The 21253-nt window shown below is 34.1% G+C and overlaps 1 protein-coding gene across 3 annotated transcripts in view; it reads left to right on the top strand.

The window, feature by feature from the left end:
• Positions 1 to 21253, top strand: part of COL11A1 (collagen type XI alpha 1 chain) — a 200861-nt gene that overhangs the window by 30038 nt on the left and 149570 nt on the right. For all 3 annotated transcript variants that reach the window (XM_060006424.1, XM_060006420.1, XM_060006422.1), the window contains exon 4: positions 65 to 227. In XM_060006424.1, the coding sequence (XP_059862407.1) occupies positions 65 to 227 (163 nt within the window). The remainder of the gene's footprint in view (positions 1 to 64; positions 228 to 21253) is intronic.

Below are 21253 nucleotides of genomic sequence, written 5' to 3'. Positions count from 1 at the left end.
TAATTGTGAATAATGGTTTGGCAACGTCTTTGGAACTTACAAAAGAATTACTTGGCTTTTTAAGGTGGCACCGGGTAGCAATCAGCGTGGAGAAGAAAACTGTGACAATGATTGTTGATTGTAAGATGAAAACCACAAAACCACTTGACAGAAGTGAGAGAGCAATCGTTGACACCAGTGGAATTACAGTTTTTGGAACAAGAATTTTGGATGAAGAAGTTTTTGAGGTAAATCAAACTTTATTTTAAGCTGAATATTATTAAATCAGATGAACTGAGTTAACAGTAACAATCAATATATGCTATAAAGCAAAGTTGTAAACTCTAAAGGGTGACCTACTTTCTTCCCCCGTGGGTGTAGCAGTGATGTTTTCTATTGTTCAGTAAGAGAATGAGTAGACAATGGTGACTGTAACGCCTGGGAAACTTTAACAGAGATTGGTTGATTTAAACACAGGCATGCTATTCTCCTGGGAAGAGCAAATGACTTTCCTCTTAGTACTTTGTATTATTTTCTTTGGAGAAAAGAACATTTTCTTCACTTCCTCCTTTCAGAGATTAATTTAATGAAATGTACAAGTCTGATATTTTGCCTTTCTCTGTTCTTTGTGAATGTTTCCAAGGTAAAATAGAGATACTGCAAAAGATGACCTGTAATTTTAAAAAATCACTATTTTAATAATGTGAAGGTCATGGTAAAAAGCTCCTTTCCAATTATAATTTGCCAGTTATGATAATCACATTCTTTCTTTTAATTCTTCAATCATTGGAAACTCTTGCTTTAATTTTCATTTAGTCAATCATTAACAGAACAAACAGACCAGACCCCATAAAGGGATGCACTCCTGAGATATTAGTCATTACTGAGATGATTGTTTTTATATAATTTCTGAATAATTTATTTTTCAAAGTGTAACAAAGTAAAGCTGTGTAATATATTATGGATTAATAGATAAGTTTTACATGGAAGATTTTCTGTATTCTGTTGAAATGTGTGTGTATATGTATATTTATATATATACACACACACAGATATGTACACATAGAGATGTACACACACACACACACACACACACACACACACACACACACACAGTATGTATTTTCAAAAAAAGCAATGTAAATTCAGAGGGTCAGTAGAATATTGCGTCCCTGTACTTAGTTATATAATCTATGGCATAATTTTAAATATAATTAATATTTGTGACATTTTCAGATTATTTGGGATTCTATTTGTTTTTGAGTTTCTGCATTAGTATGTACCTAAGCCTTTGACTCTAAACAAAATGTTTTAACACATCATATCATACTAAATTAATGACAGACTGATTCAGGCAATGTATAATAATATAGTCTCAGATCTCTGATATCAGGCATTGATTGCACACAAATGATAAATCAGTATTTATTTATTAGATGAATGAATATTATAAACAAATTAAATTTTAGGCTTACAAAGTTCTATTTTAAAATTAAACTCTTCATGAACATCAGTTTCACAAACTAAACTTATTTTTGTAATATCCAAATCCTTATTTTCCTAGAACATAAATGAGTAATATGGAAGAAATATATCAGTGGATGGTTTCATTTCATACATTAGTTTAATCTATTGCTGTACGTATTCACAGAGCCCATGGAAGTTAAACAACAGAAATGAAAAGTAGAATTTTTTTGTCATAAGTGATTAGAACATATAAAGAGGAAATATAGAAGAGAAAATATACAAATTAATATTAATTAATTAATCCTCAAAATTTACTGGCCCTGAAATATAATATTTGATGTATGTACATGTTGATTAGATTTTTTTCATACAGTTTCGTAGCATTGAGACTTCTATTTTTACCTGAACTTACTTCTAGGTGAATATCATTTAATTTTTATTTTTTCACTCCACTCCAACACACATACCAAAACAGACTATACTCCACCTTCTTTCCCATATACTACACTCGGGCTCACTGGGGTCCAGTTTAGAGTTTTCAAGTATAGTTACAGACTATCACAGTAAGTTCTTTTTTCAAAATAAATAATTGAACCTGATGTTGCATATTAAAAAATACGTAATAAATTCCTCTGTGTTTCAGAGGCTGATTATGGTATCAACAACTAAAACACATAAAGATGATTTCCTTAAAATATTTCCATGTTTTCTTTTTTTTACATCTTCACTGGAGCACAACTGCCCTACAATGGTGTGTTACCTTCTGCTTTACAACAAAGTGAATCAGCCATACATACACACACATCCCCATATCTCTTTCCTCCTGCATCTCCCTCCCTCCCACCCTCCCCATCCCACCCCTCGAGGTAGTCACAAAGTACCAAGCTGATCTCCCTGTGCCATGCGGCTGCCCCCCACCAACTATCGATTCTACACCTGGTAAGTTATATATGTCCATGCCACTCTCTCACTTTGTCCCAGCTTACCCTTCCCCCTCCCCCTGTCCTCAAGTCCATTCTCTACTAGGTCTGCGTCCTTAGTCCTTATTCCCGTCCTGCCCCTAGGTTCTTCATAACCATTTTTTTTTTTTTTTAGATTCCATATATATGTGTTAGCATACAGTATTTGTTTTTCTCTTTCTGACTTACTTCACTCTGTATGACAGACTCTAGGTCCATCCACCTCACTACAAATAACTCAATTTCATTTCTTTTTATGGCTGAGTAATATTCCATTGTATATATGTGCCACATCTTCTTTATCCATTCATCTGTTGATTCCATGTGTTTTCAACCACTGCTAACCCAAATACCTCTAGCCAAGAGGCATCTAGTAAATAACCAAAGACAAAGGTACTGGAAGCAAAGATTATTATTATTCTCTTTGATTAATTCTTAACTTTCTAATATATAAACCATATTCTAAATCTTGAAGTAACTTCAGCTGTTTATTTCGAAAACCTCTATTAAACCACTAGAAAAATAATCTTTAAAAGACTCATTAATGAAACCTTTAGTGAGTATGACAGTGGGTAGCAAAAATAAGTTTATTAAGCTGCTTCGCATCTTGGAGTTTCATGAAAACCTCTGGAACTTTAAATATAACATTTATTTTATATGAAATGCAGTTAGTTTTGAAAAAGCAAATGCAGAACCTTCACTTTTAGGTTTATCTTGTACTATCTTTGATCAATTAAATAGGGAAACTATTTTTACTTAATAAAATATTGAGAAGGCTTTAGAATAAGAATGTTTGAATTGGATGAAAATTTGTATTTATCTAATCCACATATCAGAATAGTCATCATACATAAATTCAGGTCTTACTTCCTAAAGTGTATTATTGTATGGCTATATAAAATTTTAAAAACAATGTAGTCTTCTCCACTTGATAAAATGCTATGAAGAAAGTAAATGATTCAGACACACAGATTTTTAAATCGGAATAAAATTTTCTGACTCCTTTTGTGAAATTAGTTCATCTTATCTGAATATGTTTTTAATGTATCTTTCCCTAAAATTTACTCAAATATTTTTCCTTTCATTTTGGTTTGTGTTATAGTACCTATCTAGATTTTTGAATCTTTGCAACTAAATGTTTAAAAATCGAACTAAAAATGGCAAGAGATAGGAATGGTACCATGTTTGCATTATTTTAGTGTTTGATAAACAGTTGTAGTGATGAAGATGACATAAAAACACCAGTGATTTATTAATCCGAAAACTGAAAATATTACTTCTTTGGAAATAGTATCATTCCACTTTAGATGAAAATTTGTTTAGTGTATCTAATTTTGTCTGTATATGACCCTACGTTTATGCAATGGTAATGTTAATGGCAATAAATGCTAAAAATGTCCATATTTGAATTGCAATCTCAAGAGTTTAAAAAATTCACCAATAAACAGATGAAAGCAAAACTGGAAAATTTTAAAAAGTATGATGAAGTGGGCTTCCCTGGTGGTGCAGTGGTTGAGAGTCCGCCTGCCGATGCAGAGGACACGGGTTCGTGTCCCGGTCCGGGAGGATCCCACATGCCGCGGAGCGGCTGGGCCCGTGAGCCATGGCCGCTGGGCCTGCGCGTCTGGAGCCTGTGCTCTGCGGCAGGAGAGGCCGCAGGGGTGAGAGGCCCGCGTACCACAAAAAAAAAAAAAAAAGTATGATGAAGTTAGTTTATATGAAAATGCCAAAATGAATATATAGGCCCATAATTCAGATTATATAATTTCAGCATAGCAGAGTGAATCTAAGAATTGATTCTGGAATGAGAAAAATCTGATTTTGAATGCCAGTACCTAGCTTAATTATGTTTGTCTGTGCAATAAATTTTGTTGGTTTTAATTTCTTAGTCTTCAAATGGGAATAGTAATATAATCTCTCTCAAGTATTTATAAAAAATTGAATTTATGTATATAAAGTGCTTAAAATACTAGTATTTCATTTATATATATGGTTATATGTTATGTGTTAATTTACTTATGCACTAATATGTAGTTTTCTTCATTATTATAACTTCTTTTTTATCTTACAACTCTGACTTTTTAAATATTCTTATACATTTTGATACGAGTGAGCAACAATGATCCATATATCACAAGTCCTTAGTGGTCTGACTTGTAAACGAAGTGCTTCTTTCTGGGCTACTGCTTGTTTACAAGGTACCCTGTGGGAATTAGATAAATTTGCCCTTTCTAGACAGAGGTAGCACCTGGATATGGACCTTAGTGAGTGGAACATGGTCTGAGGGGATGAATATTTTCATGCAGGCACAAAATATCCAACCAACCGTAGTCGACAGCCTTGGTTTGTTCTAGTTTAATAATACACTTCAAAAATGTGAAGAAAAGCTAAATTAGAAGAAGAGCCACACTGTCTATATTGATTATTAATAAAATTACTTTTGGAGTCTTATAAAGAGGAAATTTTTTTTACTAAATATCAAGTTGTAGCCATTATAACTTCAGTTTTCAAAGTATTGCTATTTCCATCTTATTTTTCTTTTTTAATGAATTAAAGTGGGTTATTCCAAGTCTTTTATATTTTTAACAATTATCTATCTTTGGGCAGATTGTTTCTTTCTTTTGAAGCAGTAAGAGAAATATGATGGCAATTTGAGTGGAAAAGCTTGTTGATGAAATTTTTCATTTTTTCAAACTTCTCAGAAGAGATTTTTGCATTCAATTTTCTTTGGAGAAATTAATGAATAATAATTTATAAAAGCTATACTATTTCAATAGTTCTTCAAGGCCTGAAAACTTACCTTAAAGTAATAATAGCCATCTCAAATATTTTGTTAAGAATTTGATTACTGACTTGTGATGTCCATGTGTCATTTTACTGCATATATTTTCCAAGATACATACTTAAAAAAATATTGTATGCTAGTAGACATAGTTTTTGTATAGAACAGTGTGATAGAATGCAGGTAGCTTTCCCATTTACCTACTTTTCCCAGACTAGATGCATTTAGGTCATAGTCGTTGAGACTTTTTTCTCTATTTATCAAGGTATAATTGAAGTACAATAAGTTGCAAACATCAAAAGTGTACCATTTAATCAGTTGCGGCATATGTATATACCTCTGAAATCAACATCATAATCAAGAAAATAAACATTGCCATCACACCCAGAGGAAGTGTCCTCCTGCATTTTTATGATCCATCTCTTCTCCCACCCTAATCCCAGGCAATCACTAATTTGCTTTTTATCACTATAGCTTATTTGTTCTAGAATTTTTATAAATGGAATTGTGTTATATGCACTCTTTAGCTTGGCTTTTTTTCTGTCAGCATACCATTTTTGAGATTTATCCATGTCTTCATATGTATCTTTATTTTGCTTATTTTTCTGAACAGTATTCCAATGTATGAATAAACCACAATTTCTTCATCCACCTATTCTGTTAGAAGGCATTTGGATTATTTCCAGATTTTGGCTACTGCATATAAAGCTCTTGTGAACAATCATGTATAAATTTCGTGTGGGCATTTATTTTTATACCTAGAAGTGGAATGCTTGAGTTATTTGGCAGGTGCATGTTTAACTTAATTAAAAAAAAAAAAACTGAACTGTCAAATTGTGTTCCAAAGTGACATTAATCATTTTACACTCCCTCCAGCAGTGAATGAGAGTTCCACTTGTTCTGCATCCTTGTCAACCCTTTATCTGGTCAGTCCTTTAAATTTTAGCCATTCTAAGTGGTTATGTACTAGTGTTTCATTGTGGTTTTAACTGGCATTTCCCTGATGGCAGATGATGATAAGCATATTTTCAGGTTTTTATTGGCCATTTATGCATCTTCTTTTGTGAGGTGTCTTGCCCATTAAAAAAAATGTCTGCTATATTCTGATTATGACATTTTAAGAGTTCTTTATGTATCATGCATACACTTTAAAAATAATTAATTGATTAATATATTTATTTTTGGCTGCGTTGGGTCTTTGTTGCTCTCTAGTTTCAGTGCACGGGCGTCTCATTGCCGTGGCTTCTTTTGTTGCAGCATGAGCTCTAGGTGCGCGGGCTTCGGTAGTTGTGGCACATGGGCTCAGTAGTTGTAGCTCACAGGCTCTAGAGTGCAGGCTAAGTAGCTGTGGCACACAGGTTTAGTTGCTCCACGGCATGTGAGATCTTCCTGGACCAGGGCTCGAACACGTGTCCCCTGCATTGGCAGGCGGATTCTTAACCACTGCACCACCAGGGAAGTCCCATGCATGCACTTTGACAGGTATGTGCAAATAATTTTTCCAGCATGTGGCTTGTCTTTTTATTTTCTTAATGATGTCTTTCAAAGTGTGAATACTTTTCATTTTGATAAAGTTCAGTTTATCAATTTTGTTTTTCATGTTTTATACTTTTTGTGTTCTAAGAAACCTTTACCTACACCAAAATCACAAGATCTCCTGCTATTAGACATGTTGAAGTTTTACGTTTTACACATAGGTCATGCCTCATTTTGAGTTAATATTTGTGTATGGCATGAGGTAAATGTCAGCACTGATTGTTTTTACATAAGGATATCCACTTCATCTAGCATCTTTTATTAAAAAAATGTTTCCTTTTATTCATTGGATTATCTTGGCTTCTGTGTTAGAAATCAGTTGGCTACATATGAGTAAATCTCTTACTGAACTCTCAACTATCCCATTCCATTGATTTATTTGTCTCTCTTTTCACTGATACCAAATCATCTTGATTACAGTAATTTTATAGGATGTTGGAAATCAGGTGAGGTAACTGCTCCAACTTTTACTCTTTGTAAACATTGCTTTATTTAATTTAGGTTATCTGCACTCTGCATAAGTTTTAGAATAAGCTTGTCAATTCCTAAAATAAAATTAAGGTTTTAATTGGGATTGCATTTAAGCGATAGAGCAAAATGAAGAGAATTGATATTTTAACAAACATTGAGTTTTCCATTTTCTGAGTGTGGTGTGACTTTTCATTAATTTTGATCTTCTTTAATTCCACTCACAATGTTTCCTAGTTTTCAGTGTAGACATTGTGGACATCTTTTATTCATTTTGTTGTTTTTATTTTTTTGATGCTATAGTAAATAAAATCATATTTAATTTTACCTTTCAATATCTTGTTGCTATTATATAAAAACACAATAGGTTTTAAAAATATTAACATTGTATCCTCCAAACTTGTTAGATTCATTTTAATAAATGAGTTAGTTCAGGTCTTTTTAAAATGCAAATAATCATGCAATCTGCAAACAGGGACCTTTCACTACTTTCTATTTTTACACCTTTTATTTATTTTTCCTATGACAATGGATAGGACCTCCACCAAAATGTTGAATGGAAGTGATGAAACAGGCATTCTTATTTTTTTGTTTTTCTGTTCTCATGTAAATAAATATTCAGTCTTCAACTATTAAGTATGATGTTGGTTGTAAGTGTTCAATGTAACTTTATCAGTTTGAAAATGTTCACTACTTGTCTTAGTTCCCTAAAAGTTTTTTATCATGAATGTATATTGAATTTTGTTAAATGCTTTTTATGTTTTTATTGCAAAGATAATTTTCTTTTCTGTTAGCATATTGAATTTTATTGATTGATTTTCAAATGTTTAAAATAAACTTTTCATTCCTTAGGTAGACCCCACTTGGATATGATATATTATTCTTTTTATATAGTGTTGGATTTGATTTGCTAAAAAATCTTTAGGATTTTGAGCCTTTATTAATGAGAGGTATTATTAGTATATGATGCTCTATATTTGTAATGTCTTTGTCAAGTTTTGGTGTTAGGGTAATATTGGCCTCATAAAATGATTTAGAAAGTGATCTCATCTGTTTTCTGAAAAATTTTTTGTATGGTTGATGTTGTTTCTTTCTTGAATGCTGCATAGAATTCACCAGTGAAAATGTCAGGTGTCAGAGTTTGCTTTTTAGAAACTTTTAAAACATATTTAATTTCATTCCTAGATATAGGTTAATTATTTTTTTCTGATTTTTAAAACATCAATCTTGATAAATTTTACATTTAAATAAATTTTTCTAGGTCAGTAAGTTGTTGAATTTGTTGGCATAAAGTTGCTTGTAGTATTTTCTTGTCTACATTTAATGTCTGTAAGATTACTGGTGGTAACTACTTTTCATTCCAGATAATAATGATCTGTATTCTCTCTTTTTTTCCTAGATCAATCAGTTCAAGTAGGCCCTTGAAAATTTTGTTGATATTTTTAACAAATCATATTTGGCTCTTTTTATTACCTCTCTTAACTGACCTCTTTTCTATTCCATTATTGTTGTTCTCTCTATCCTAAATTTGGAAGAGGAAAATCTTTTTTCTGGTCTTGCAAAGCAGAAAGTCATTATTTTCAGATCCATTATTTGCCAGTCTAAACATTTAAAACTATACATTTCTCTTTAAACAGTTTTAGCTTCATCCCATAAATGTGTTATACACATTTTTTTATGGACATTCAGTTAAAATAGTTCCTAATTTCTAGTGTCTAGATACCTGTTTTTCTTAGATTGCTTATTATTATTGATGTTTAATTTAATTCTATTTCTGTCTTACAGTAAACTTGCTGTGATCTCATTCCATTCAGATTTATTTACAGTCGTTTGATGGCCCAGCTTGTAGTCAGTCTATCTTGGTGAATGTAGCACATGTCTTTAATAAAAAATGTGTTGTGAAATTGTTGGACTGAGTGCTTTATAGTTTCAATTAGCTGTTTTGAAGTCTCTTTTTTAGAGTTTTAACAACTGGGTTATCTCAGAGTTGGCATTTGTTTATTATCTTTTAAAAATGATTTATTAATATATTTTATTTCTGTAGAGCTCTTTTAGGTTCACAGAAAAATTGAGTGAAAGTTATAGGGAGTTTCCATATAGCCTTGTGTGCACACACACGCAGCTTCCCCCACTAGCAGCATCCCTACCAGAGTGGCACATTTGTGGCAGTGGATGAATGTATATCAACACATCATTATCAGCCAAAATCCATAGTTTATATTAGGGTTTGGTACATTCTGCGTGTTTGCAAATGTATAATGGCATGTATTCACCAATACATGTACACAGTAGTATCTTACGAAATGGTTTCATGCCCTAAAAATTCTCTGTGCTCCACCTATTCATTGCCCCGTCTCCCCTAAGCTCTTCCGTTTAGGGGAGTTTTTACTGGCTGCTTAGTTTTGCTTTTTCCAGGATGCCATATAGTTGGAATCATACAGTTTTTGGTCTTTTCATGTCAGCTCCTTTCACTTAGTGACATGCGTTTACATTCCCTTCATGTCCTTCATGGCTTGATAACTCATCTCTTTTTAGTAGTGAATAATATTCCACTGTTTGAATGTATCTCAGTTTATTTATCCATTCATCTACTGAAGGACCTACTGATTGTTTCCAAATTTTGGTAACTATGAATAAATCTGCTGTAAACAACTGTGTGCAGGTTTTCGTGTGGATATGTTTTCAATCTCTTAGGGTAAATACCATGGAGCATAATTGCTGGATCATATGGTATAGGTATGCTTCGTTGTATAAGAAATTGGCAAACTGCCTTCCAAAGGGACTGTACTGTCTTGCATTATCACCACAATGAATGAAAGTTATTGCTTCACAGTTTTGGCACTATTTGGATGTTGTCCATTCTGATAAGTACATAGTAGTATCTCATTTTAGTTTGCATTTCCCTGATGACACGTTGAACGCCTTTTCATATATGCTTACTTGCCATCTGTATATCTTCTTTGCTGATGTGTCTGTGAAGGTCTTTTGCCCAGTTTTTAAGCAGGTTATAGTTGAATTTTAAATGTTCTTTGTATATTTTGGAGAAGAGTTCTTTATCATTTGTGCCTTATGCAGGTACTTTCTCGCAGTTTGGCTAGTCTTCTCATTCCCTTGACATTGTATTTCACGGAGTAAAAGTTTTTAATTTTAATGAAGTGCAGCTTATCAATTATTTCTTTCATGCATCATGCCTTTGATGTGATAGCTAAAAAGTCATTGCCATACCCAAGGTCATCTAACCTTTCTTATATGTTATCTTCTAGGAGTTTTATAGTTTTGCATTTTACATTTAGATCAATGATATATTTTGAGTTAATTTTTGTGAAGGGTGTGAGGTTTGTGTTTAGATTCAGTTTTTTGCATGTGGATTTCCAGTTGTTCTAGTAACATTTGTTGAAACGACTGTCTTTACTCCATTGTATTGTCTTTGTTTGCTCCTTTGTCAAAGATAAGTTGACTGTACTTATATGGGTCTACTTCAGGGCTCTGTATACTGTTCCATTGATCTATTTGTCTGTTCTCTCACGAATACCACATTGTCTTGAATACTGTAGCTTTATAGTAAGTCTTGAAGTCAGGTGGTGTCAGTTCTCCACCTTTGTTTTACTCGTTCAGTACTGAGTTGGCTATTCTGGGCCTTTTGCCTCTTATTATAAATTTTAGAATCAGTTTGACAATACTCACAAAATAATTTCCTGGGATTTCTTTTAACTTATTTTTTTGGCTGCATTGGGTTTTCATTGCTGCAAACGGGCTTTCTCTGGTTGAGGTGAGCGGGGGCTACTCTTTGTTGCTTCTTATTGCGGTGGCTTCTCTTGCTGTGGAGCACGGGCTCTAGGCACACAGGCTTCAGTAGTTGTGACACACAGGCTCAGCAGTTGTGGCTCGTGGGCTCTAGAGCACAGGCTCAGTAGTTGTGGCACACGGGCTTAGTTGCCCCGCAGTATGTGGGATCTTCCCGACCAGGGCTCAAACCCATGTCCCCTGCATTGGCAGGTGGATTCTTAACCACTGCACCACCAGGGAAGTCCATTTCCTGGGATTTTAACTGGGAGAGTTGACTCTATAGATCAAGTTGGGACAACCTTACATCTTGGCAATACTGAGTCTTTCTATCTGTGAAAATGGAATATTTCTCAATTATTTAGTACTTCTTTGATATTTCATCAGCATTTTGTAGTTTTCCTCATGTAAGTCTTCTTCATATTTTGTTATTGTTTTCAATTTCACTCATTTCAGCTCTAATTTTTCTCATTCTTTTCTTCTGCTTATTTTGGAATTAACTTGCTCTTCCTTTTCTAGTTTTCTAAGGTGGAAACTTAGATGATTGATTTTCAGTTTTTCTTCTTTTCTAGTATTTGCATTCAATGTTAGAAATTTCTCTGTGACAACTGCTTTTGCTGCAACCTACACATTTTGATAAGTTGTGTTTTTATTTTCATTTAGTTCAAAAATATTTTAAAACTTTCTTTGAGATAGCACCATTGACTCGTGTTATTTGGAAGTTGTAGATTATTCTCCAAGTTTTTTTAAACTTTACAGACATCTTTCTGTTATTGATCTCTAGTTTAATTTCACTGTGTTCTAAGGGCTGATATCATATGATTCTATTCTTTTAAATTGATTAAAACAGACCCAGAATGTGGTCTGTTTTTGTGAATGTTCCATGTCAGCTTGAGAAAAATGTGTAATCTGATGTTGTGGATAAAGAAGTGTATACATGTCAATTATATCCACTTGACTGATAGTGCTGTTGAGTTCAACTATGTCCTTACTAGTTTTCTGTAGCTGGATCTGTTGATTTCTGGTAGAAGGGTGTTAAACTTTCCAACTATGATATTAGATTACTCTATTTCTTCTTGCAGTTATATCAGTTTTTGCCTCATTTTTTATACTTTGATATTCTGTTGTTAGGCACATACACATTAAGGACTATTATTCTTGGACTATTGACTCCTTTATCAGTATGTAATATCTCTATCTCTGATAACTTTTCTTGTTCTGAAGTCTACTGTGCCTAAATTAATATAGCTATTCTTTCTTTTGATTAGTGATAATATGGTATATCTTTGCCATCCCTATACTTTTTTCTTTTTTTTTTTTTTGGAGTATAGTTGCTTTACTGTATTGTGTTAGTTTCTGCTGGACAGCAAAGTGAATCAGCCACACATATACATATATCCTCTTCCTTGGATTTCTTTCCCATTTAGGTCACCACAGAGCATTGAGTAGAGTTCCCTGTGCTATACAGTCTGTTCTCATTAGTTATCTATTTTATACATAGTAGTGTATATATGTCAATCTCAATTTCCCAGTCCATCTCACCCCCTTCCCCTCTTGGTATCCATATGTTTGTTCTCTAAATTGTGTCTCTATTTCTGCTTTGCATATAAGTTCATCTATACCATTTTTCTAGATTCCACATATATGCATTAATATATAGTATTTGTTTTTCTCTTTCTGACTTACTTAACTCTGTATGACAGTCTCTAGGTCCATCCACGTCTCTGCAAATGACCCAGTTTCATTCCTTTTTACGGCTGAGTAATATTTCATTGTATATATGTACCACATCTTCTTTATGCATTTCTCTGTTGATGGTCATTTAGGTTGCTTCCATGTCCTGGCTATTGTAAACAGTGCTGCAATGAACATTGGGGTGCATGTATCTTTTTAAATTATGGTGTCTCCATCCCTATACTTTTAATCTATATGTGTCTTTATATTGAAAGTAGGTTTCTTGTAAACAAAATATTGGGCCTTGTTTTTTGATCCACTCTGACAATCTCTGTCTTTTAGTGGGTATATTTGGACCACTGATGTTTAAAATGATTATTGATATAGATGAATTTACATCCACCATATTTGCTACTGTTTTCTATTTGCTGCCCTTTATTTTTGTTCATATTTGTCTTCTATTACTTTTCTGCCTTCTTTTTTGGTTTAAATTGAGCATTTTTTATGATTCCATTTTCACTATTTTCTTGGCATATCAATTATACTTCTTTTATTACTTATTTTAGTGGTTACCCTATCATTTGCAATATACATTTACAACTAATCCAAGTGCACTTTCAAAAAATACTATATTATTTCACAGGTAGTACAAGTTACCTTATAATAATAATGTAATCCTTATTCCTCCCTGCTATCTTCCTGTACATTTTAAATCTTCTATAAGTTACTTATAATACCTAATACAGTGTAAATGTTATGTAAATAGTTGTAAATACAATGAAAATGTTATGTAAGTAGTTGCACGCATGCAGCAAATTCAAGTTTTGCTTTTTGGAACTTTCTGGAATTTTTTTTCTAAATGTTCTTGATCCACAATTAGTTGAATTCATGGATGAGGAGCCTCTGGATACAGAGGGGCAACTGTGTGTGTGTGTGCATTTTATATATATATATATATATATATATATATATATATATATATATATATATATATATATATATATATATTATTTTGAACAAACTGAAACAGATCAATTAAGAATAAGAAAAATAAAAATTTCTGTTTTACCTTTATTCTTTCTCCCATTCTTTTTTTCATTATCTGGTTTCTCTGAATTATATCATCTTTCTTTTCTCTGAAGAACTCCTTTTTAAATTGCTTGAGAGACAGGTCTACTGCCAGCAAATTCCCTCAGTGTTTGGCCGAGAAAGTATTGTGCTTTCAATTTTGAAGGGTAATTTTGCAGGGTACAGAATTGTAGCTTGTTGTTTTTTTTTCTCTCAAGACTTTAAATATTTCACTCTACTCTCTTTTTGCTTGTATAGTTTCTAAAGAGAAGTCAGATGTAATTACTGTTGATACCTTTGTATCTCTGTAGGTAAGGTGTTTTTTTCATCTGATTTTTTGAAAATTTTTTTATTATTGATTATCTGAAGTTTGGATATGACGTGCCTAGGTGTCAGAGGTTTTTTGGGCATTTATGCAGCTCCTGGTTCTCTGTTCTTCCTGGATCTTTGAAGGGTGTCTGATATTAATTTATGCAAATTTTCAGTCATTATCGCTTCACATGTTACTCTGTTTCTTTCTCTTTCTTTTTCTGGTATTCCCATTATGTGTATGTTATATCATTGGTAGTTGTCCCACAGTTCTTGGATATTCTGTTCTGTTCTGTTTGATTTTTTTTTAAATCGTCTTCTTTTTTGTTTTTCAGTTTTGGAAGTTTCTATTGTTATATCCTCAATCTCAGAGATCTTTTCTGAGCCATGTCTGGTCAACCAATAAACCCATCAAAGACATTCTTGTTCCTATTACCATTTTCTTAATTATTATGGGTTTCTTTTTGTAGGTCCTTTTCTTCTCTTGTGTTTCCCACTTAGAGAAGTTCCTTTAGCATTTGTTGTAGAGCTAGTTTGGTGGTGCTGAATTCTCTTAGCTTTTGCTTGTCTGTAAAGCTTTTGATTTCTCCATTGAATCTGAATCAGATCCTTGCTGGCTAGAGTGATCTTGGTTGTAGGTTCTTCCCTTTCATCACTTTAAATATATCATGCCACTTTCTTCTGGCTTGTAGAGTTTCTGCTGAGAAATCAGCTGTTAACCTCATGGGAGTTCCCTTGTATGTTATTTGTTGTTTTTCCCTTGTTGCTTTCAGTAATTTTTCTTTGTCTTTAATTTTTGTCAATTTGATTACTATGTGTCTCGGCTTTTTATCCTTGGGTTTATCCTGCCTGGGACTCTGTGCTTCCTGGGCTTGGATGGCTATTTCATTTCCCATGTTAGGGAAGTTTTTGACTATAATCTCTTCAAATATTTTTCTTGGGTCCTTTCTCTCTCTCTTCTCCTTCTGGGACCCTATAATGCGAATGTTGGTGCGTTTAATGTTGTCCCAGAGGTCTCTTAGGCTGTCTTCATTTCTTTTCATTCTTTTTTCTTTATTCTATTCCATGGCAGTGAATCTCACCATTCTGTCTTCCAGGTCACTTATCCGTTCTTCTGCCTCAGTTATTCTGCTATTGATTCCTTCTAGTGTATTTTTCATTTCAGTTATTGTATTATTCATCTCTGTGTGTTCTTTAATTCTTCTAGGTCTTTGTTAAACATTTCTTGCATCTTCTCAATCTTTGCCTCCATTCTTTTTCCGAGGTCCTGGATCATCTTCACTATCATTATTCTGAATTCTTTTTCTGGAAGGTTGCCTATCTCCACTTCATTTAGTTCTTTTTCTGGGGTTTTATCTTGTTTCTTCATCTGGCACATAGTCCTCTGCCTTTTCATCTTGTCTATCTTTCTGTGAATGTGGTTTTCGTTCCACAGCCTGTAGAAGTGTAGTTCTTCTTGCTTCTTCTGTCTGCCCTGTTGGATGAGGCTATCTAAGAGACTTGTGCAAGCTTCCTGATGGGAGGGACTGGTGGTGGGTGGAGGGGTGGGCAGAACTCAGTAGAATTTTAATCCAATTGTCTGCTGATGGGTGGGGCTGGGTTCCCTCCCTGTTGGCTGTTTGGCCTGAGGTGACCCAGCACTGGAGCCTACCCAGCTCTTTGGTGGGGCTAATGGAGGACTCTGGGAGGGCTCATGCCAAGGAATACTTCCTAGAACTTCTGTTGCCAGTATCCTTGTCTGCATGGTGAGCCACAGCCACCCCACCACCTCTGCAGGAGACCCTCCAACACTTGCAGGTAGGTCTGGTTCAGTCTGCTACGGGGTCACTGCTCCTTCCCCTGGGTCCTGATGCACACACTATTTTGTGTGTGCCCCCAAGAGTGGAGTCTCTGTTTCCCCCAGTCCTGTTGAAGTCCCGCAGTCAAATTCTGATAGCCTTCAAAGTTTGATTCTCTAGGAATTCCTCTTCCCATTGCCAGACCCCCAGGTTGGGAAGCCTGACATGGGGTTCAGAACCTTCACTCCAGCGGGTGGACTTCAGTGGTATGTGTTCTCCTGTTTGTGAGTCACCCACCTAGCAGTTATGGGATTTGATTTTATTGTGATTGTGCCACGCCTACCATCTCATTGTGGCTTCTCTTTTGTCTTTGGATGTGAGGTATCTTTTTTGGTGAGTTCTAGTGTCTTCCTGTTGATGATTGTTCAGCAGTTAGTTGTGATTCTGGTGCTCTTGCAAGAGGGAGTGAGCACACGTCCTTCTACTCCACCATATTGAACCAATCTCCAAAGACTTTCTTAATTTCTGTGATCTCTAGCATTTCTTTTTGATCTTTGAAATTCCATTTCTCAACTTACATTATCCATCTATTCTTTTAGGTTGTCTATTTTTTCTATTAACATTCTTAGAATATTAATAATAGTTTCAAGAAACATTCCTAGTCTGACAATTCCAACATCCTGCCATATCTGTCTCTGATTCTGATGCTTGTTCTGTCTCTTCAAACTTTGTTTTTAGCCTTTTCGTATGCCTTGTAACTTTTTGTTGGAAGACAGACATTATATACTGGGTAAAAGATGCAGGGGGAGGGGAAACATTCTATAGTCCTATGATTAGGTCTCAGTATTTTGGTTAGCCTATGCCCCTTCATTGTGAAGTTCACCAGTGTTTTTCAGTTGTTTTTCCTCCTGTGGGCGGGACAGGAAGTAGATGAAGATGTATTTTTCTTCTCCCACATGGAAGGCTAAAGGGGCTGGATTGGGGTATTTTCCTTTCTCTGGTTAGGTTAGGTTCTAATAAAACCCCCACAGGTTAGAATCTGGGTAAATTGTTTCTGCCTAAGGGCAGGTCTTGCTAAGAAGAACAGAATGCCCTGGTATATTTCAAAATGGTTTCTTTTCCTCTTCTGGAAGCATGAGGGGATTTTTCTCCAGTATTCACTGTGAAGCCTGGTAGAGCTCCTGGTGGTAAAACTCAGAAGGTGAGTGTCTCCTTTATGACTGGTTTCACCGGAGCTTTGAACTCTCAGTTTTGTTTTGTTTGTGTGTGTTCAGGAGCTATTGTGAGACTGGTATTGATAGTTTTAATCTCAGTTCTGTTCTCTCAGTTTTAACTAAATTGGTTTGAGTTCATTACACATGTGTAGTTCTGGAGGTAATTTTATATTTTTGTGGTTTATACACAAAGGTAGGTGATCTCCTGTTTCCATGTATTCACTTCAGATTCCCTCCATGTCTTCTAACATGCATTTTTTTTTTTTTTTAGCTTGTTCCTTTGTCCAGAAACAGGGTTTCTGTCAAAGTTCTAGCCACAGCACTGTTGCAGTGCTCAGCTACTGGCTTCCACTGTAGGGACAAAACCTCAAGGGAAACGCCACCCCCCTCCCAAAACACACACAGATAACTTATCATATGTGGGTTTACTTCTTCAAGGTCTAACCCTCCTTCATGACCTACCTGCTTTTCAGAATTCTCAGGGAATTGTTCATTGCATTTTGTTCAGTGTTTGTAGTCATCATCAGCATGAGCATTGGGCTGTAATGGCTTTACACTGTTATAGGAGTACTACAACTTCCAAAATATAAACATTTAAAAGTGTTAATTCCTTATTATGAAAAAATTTATATTGCTATGAAGGTTTATGCCTGGTACTTGGCTGTGTCTCATCTTCAAAATCTCTAAAATTGGTAAAATTCTAGTATCACAAAATTTATCTCTAAAACCTTCTTGCCCTGGCTTCTCTGCATCTTCTTTAATTAAGGGAAAAAAGCAAGCTATCACTGTATTTAAAAATTATCATTATGTGATTTCAATCTAGATTCTAAACTGAAAAATATAATCACTAATTATTTATTTAATTTTTTTCTTTATAAATATTTAAGATCTTTCATAAAATATGAACTTTAGGAGCAAAAATGTAGAAGTGAGTGAACACAGATGATAAAGTCATTTCCATTGTTTCACTTGGGAAATGAAAGATGAAGACAAAGGTATCTTTCAGTCTAATAAGTAAAGAAGTAGTTAAATGAACAAATGTTATGATAATGATTATTAAGCTTTTTTAAATTAAGCTTTTGCCTTTTTTAACCATATGCATGGTAGTTAGCAGCATTGACTCGAGTCAGACAGCCAGGGTTTGATTTTTTAATTTGGAACTTAATCAGCTTGAAGATCATGGGCAAGATACTCAACCTCTCTCTGTCTTTTTCCTCATCTGTAAGATGGGATAGCTGCGGTAGTTAACTCATAGAGTTATTTGAGGATTAAATGAGTTAACATTTATAAAATATTTATATGTGTGTCGTGCAGTACTGAATGTTTTATAAGTGCATGTTTGAAAAAAAAGCTTTCTTCTGTTGATTATTTCTGAAACTAGGGTAAAACAACAGATATGGCTAACATAGGAGCCACATTTGGCTTTGTAAAAGACACTATAGTTTATTTAAAGAAGGCTTCAATAGCTAAAAGAAAAAATAAAATGTCATTCTGGAATGGGATTTTATTACTTACTCTGTCAAAGTAACATAGAACCTGCAAAACAGAAAAACAAGAAAGCTTTGAGTTTACCATGGCTACTCAGTTTTGTCCTTGTCCTGTAAATCTTTGGTTAAGATGTACATTTGGGAAGGTAGCTATGGTTCTTTTTGTAATTTTTGAAACATTGTCTGGAATCAGTTTTGTGATTCATGTTTTATGGAATGTAGTAAGACATCAAAATTATTTATTTATAAATTTCAGGAAATAATGTACAATTTTAAGAGAAGTAACAAATGTGGATACCAAACATGAGGTACAAATTTGATAGAGTTGATGTTCAAACATAGTCCAAGTACACATTGATTGTAACAAACACAACTTCAATGCAAATTAGAGTTAAAATCCAAAGGCACACCACACACCCATGTAATATTAGGGTTCAGCAACAACACTGCTTTACAGACTCACTGGATTCATGGACATGTTGAATTTCTCTAATATACAGAACAATGATGCATATGTGTAGTTATTTCTAAAAGAGGATCTTATGGCTTTTATGCAGAAATAGTCCAATGTATCTACATGACAGTATCTTGTAGTAGTAGTTTTGTGGAACATAGTTTTTCTTCCTGACAGTAACAAATTTAGAAGTTGTCAGATTTCATTTAGACTCGGTGTTAATAATCAATTATTTACAAAGTTGTGATGGCAAATATGATTTTTCCCTGTGGATTTTTCTGTTTTGGGGAGATATTTAAGTTTTCCTACAGATCACATGCATGGGTAGATCAAGATACAGCATTAGTTTAATCCTTTTTTGAGGGTTATTTTTAACCAAGTCTGAAAGGAGCTTCTACTTTTGCCTTCTAGATGTGTAATTACATTCCTTATTATTGCACACCAAGTTGGTATGACAAGCGTGGTGAGGGAAAACACACAAGAATGTGCTGCATTATTTATGACCAAGCTTCAGCGATGCTGTAGGACTTTTCCTCAGTTCTCCATTCTAGACATCACTGTACTTTATTATATAACAGCCACATGCTATCCTGTTGTCATTCAGACTATGATTGAATCTGTGCCACTGTAGTGTGATATGCAGATAACAGCTTTTATTTTGTGACTCTACTGATAATTTACTGTAATTTCATATTTAGTAAGATTTATGGTTGGAATTGTTTCAAGAAACTCAATATAGCACTTGAGGTGGATTCAGATTTCAGAACTCAATAGAAGATCCAAAGTACCACTTATACAAGATATTACTTGTCCTCTAATAGGATCATTGCCTTGTTTGGTTTGTTGTCTATTTTTTGATTAGTGCATAATTAGGTTATCTGCTGCCAGCAGTGCACAATAAAGTGTCACACATTTTGTTTTGTCCCTTTTATAAGTCTTATCTCTGATTACTTGTCTTCTTTTTTCCCATTTAAGGTTTATTATTAGTTTGTGGCATTTTATTAACTTCTCCCCCAAAAAAGCCATCTTGCATTGCATTCCTGTTGTCACTGTCTATTACCATGTAGTTTTATAATTATCTATTAATATATAGCTTTCTCATTAGACTATAAATTTATTGAGAGCAGGATTTATATCCCCTTAATTTAGGTACTCCAGCAATGGCATCAAACACAAAGTTTGCACAGTGTTTATAGCCAATGAAGATTAGTAAATATGTGAATGAGTGCTGTATATGCAAGTGGTTAAGGCTTAGTTAGAAGTGTCTGGGAGGAGAAGGGTCAGGGAGAGGTATAGGATAGCATATGTCATTTGAAAGTCAGGTGTTTATTAAGTAGCTGACTATTCTCTGTTGAAACAGAATAAATATTATATGACAAATATTGTGCTTAAATAATTGATGTAGTGATACAAATAAATAGTTGTAATAAATATGATTCTGCCCATAATAAAGATATAGGTATGTTCAAGGGAGAAAATAACAACTGTATCAAAAATGATGAAAAATAAAAGGGTATTTAAAGATGAGGGCACCTGTGCAAAAGATGAAAGTTTGGAATGAGCTCAGCACATCTGAGAATGCAATTTGCTTCGGGGGTATTTGGGAGACGAGCTGGTAGGATGAGTTAGGGCCTGTGTATGGACTGAATTTTATAACATGCTGAGGGGGTTGAACTTTAAACCATAGGTCATAAGAAGTTTCTTTAAGTAGAGGAATTAAACATTGAGTCTTGTTTTTTAAAAGTTCTTTTTGTGGCAGTGAAGGAGTTAGTCTAGAATCAGAAGAACCTGGTGGGAATAAAACACCAAAACTGATATGTTGAAACATTAGTTCAAATAAAAGGTTACTTACAGTAGAGACAAGGCCATGACAGAAGAAATGGAGAGAAGGGTCTTGCTTCAGAATGCTAATGTGGGATAGAATTGACAGGTCTTAGGGGCTGATTAGGTATGTGGGGTTAAGGGAGAGAGGAACTTAATACTTTATGCTTTATATAGAGTATTAAATAGTCAATGTTTCCTTCTTAAAAACATGAACTGTTTGGAATTTTAACTAAATTCAAAAGTCTTTAGTTCTCTTTTTTACGATTGATGAACTACATGCTTTTAATGAAGCTTTAAAAGGCCATAGGATTATCCTGGACCAAATAATCTTATTTCACCATGTTTCTATATACTTCTGAGCTTTACAGTAAAAACATAGGTAGTGTGAAATTATTATTAGTTCAAAGAAGTAGAATAAGAATGTGATAAATTATTTAAATTATTTTATATTTTTTTAGGAAGTAGTTTTTT

Source organism: Delphinus delphis, chromosome 1 (genome assembly GCF_949987515.2).
Source record: "Delphinus delphis chromosome 1, mDelDel1.2, whole genome shotgun sequence".
Taxonomy (NCBI): Eukaryota; Metazoa; Chordata; class Mammalia; order Artiodactyla; family Delphinidae; genus Delphinus; species Delphinus delphis.
The sequence above is the reverse complement of the archived record's forward strand: the minus strand, read 5'-3'. Positions and strand labels throughout refer to the sequence as shown.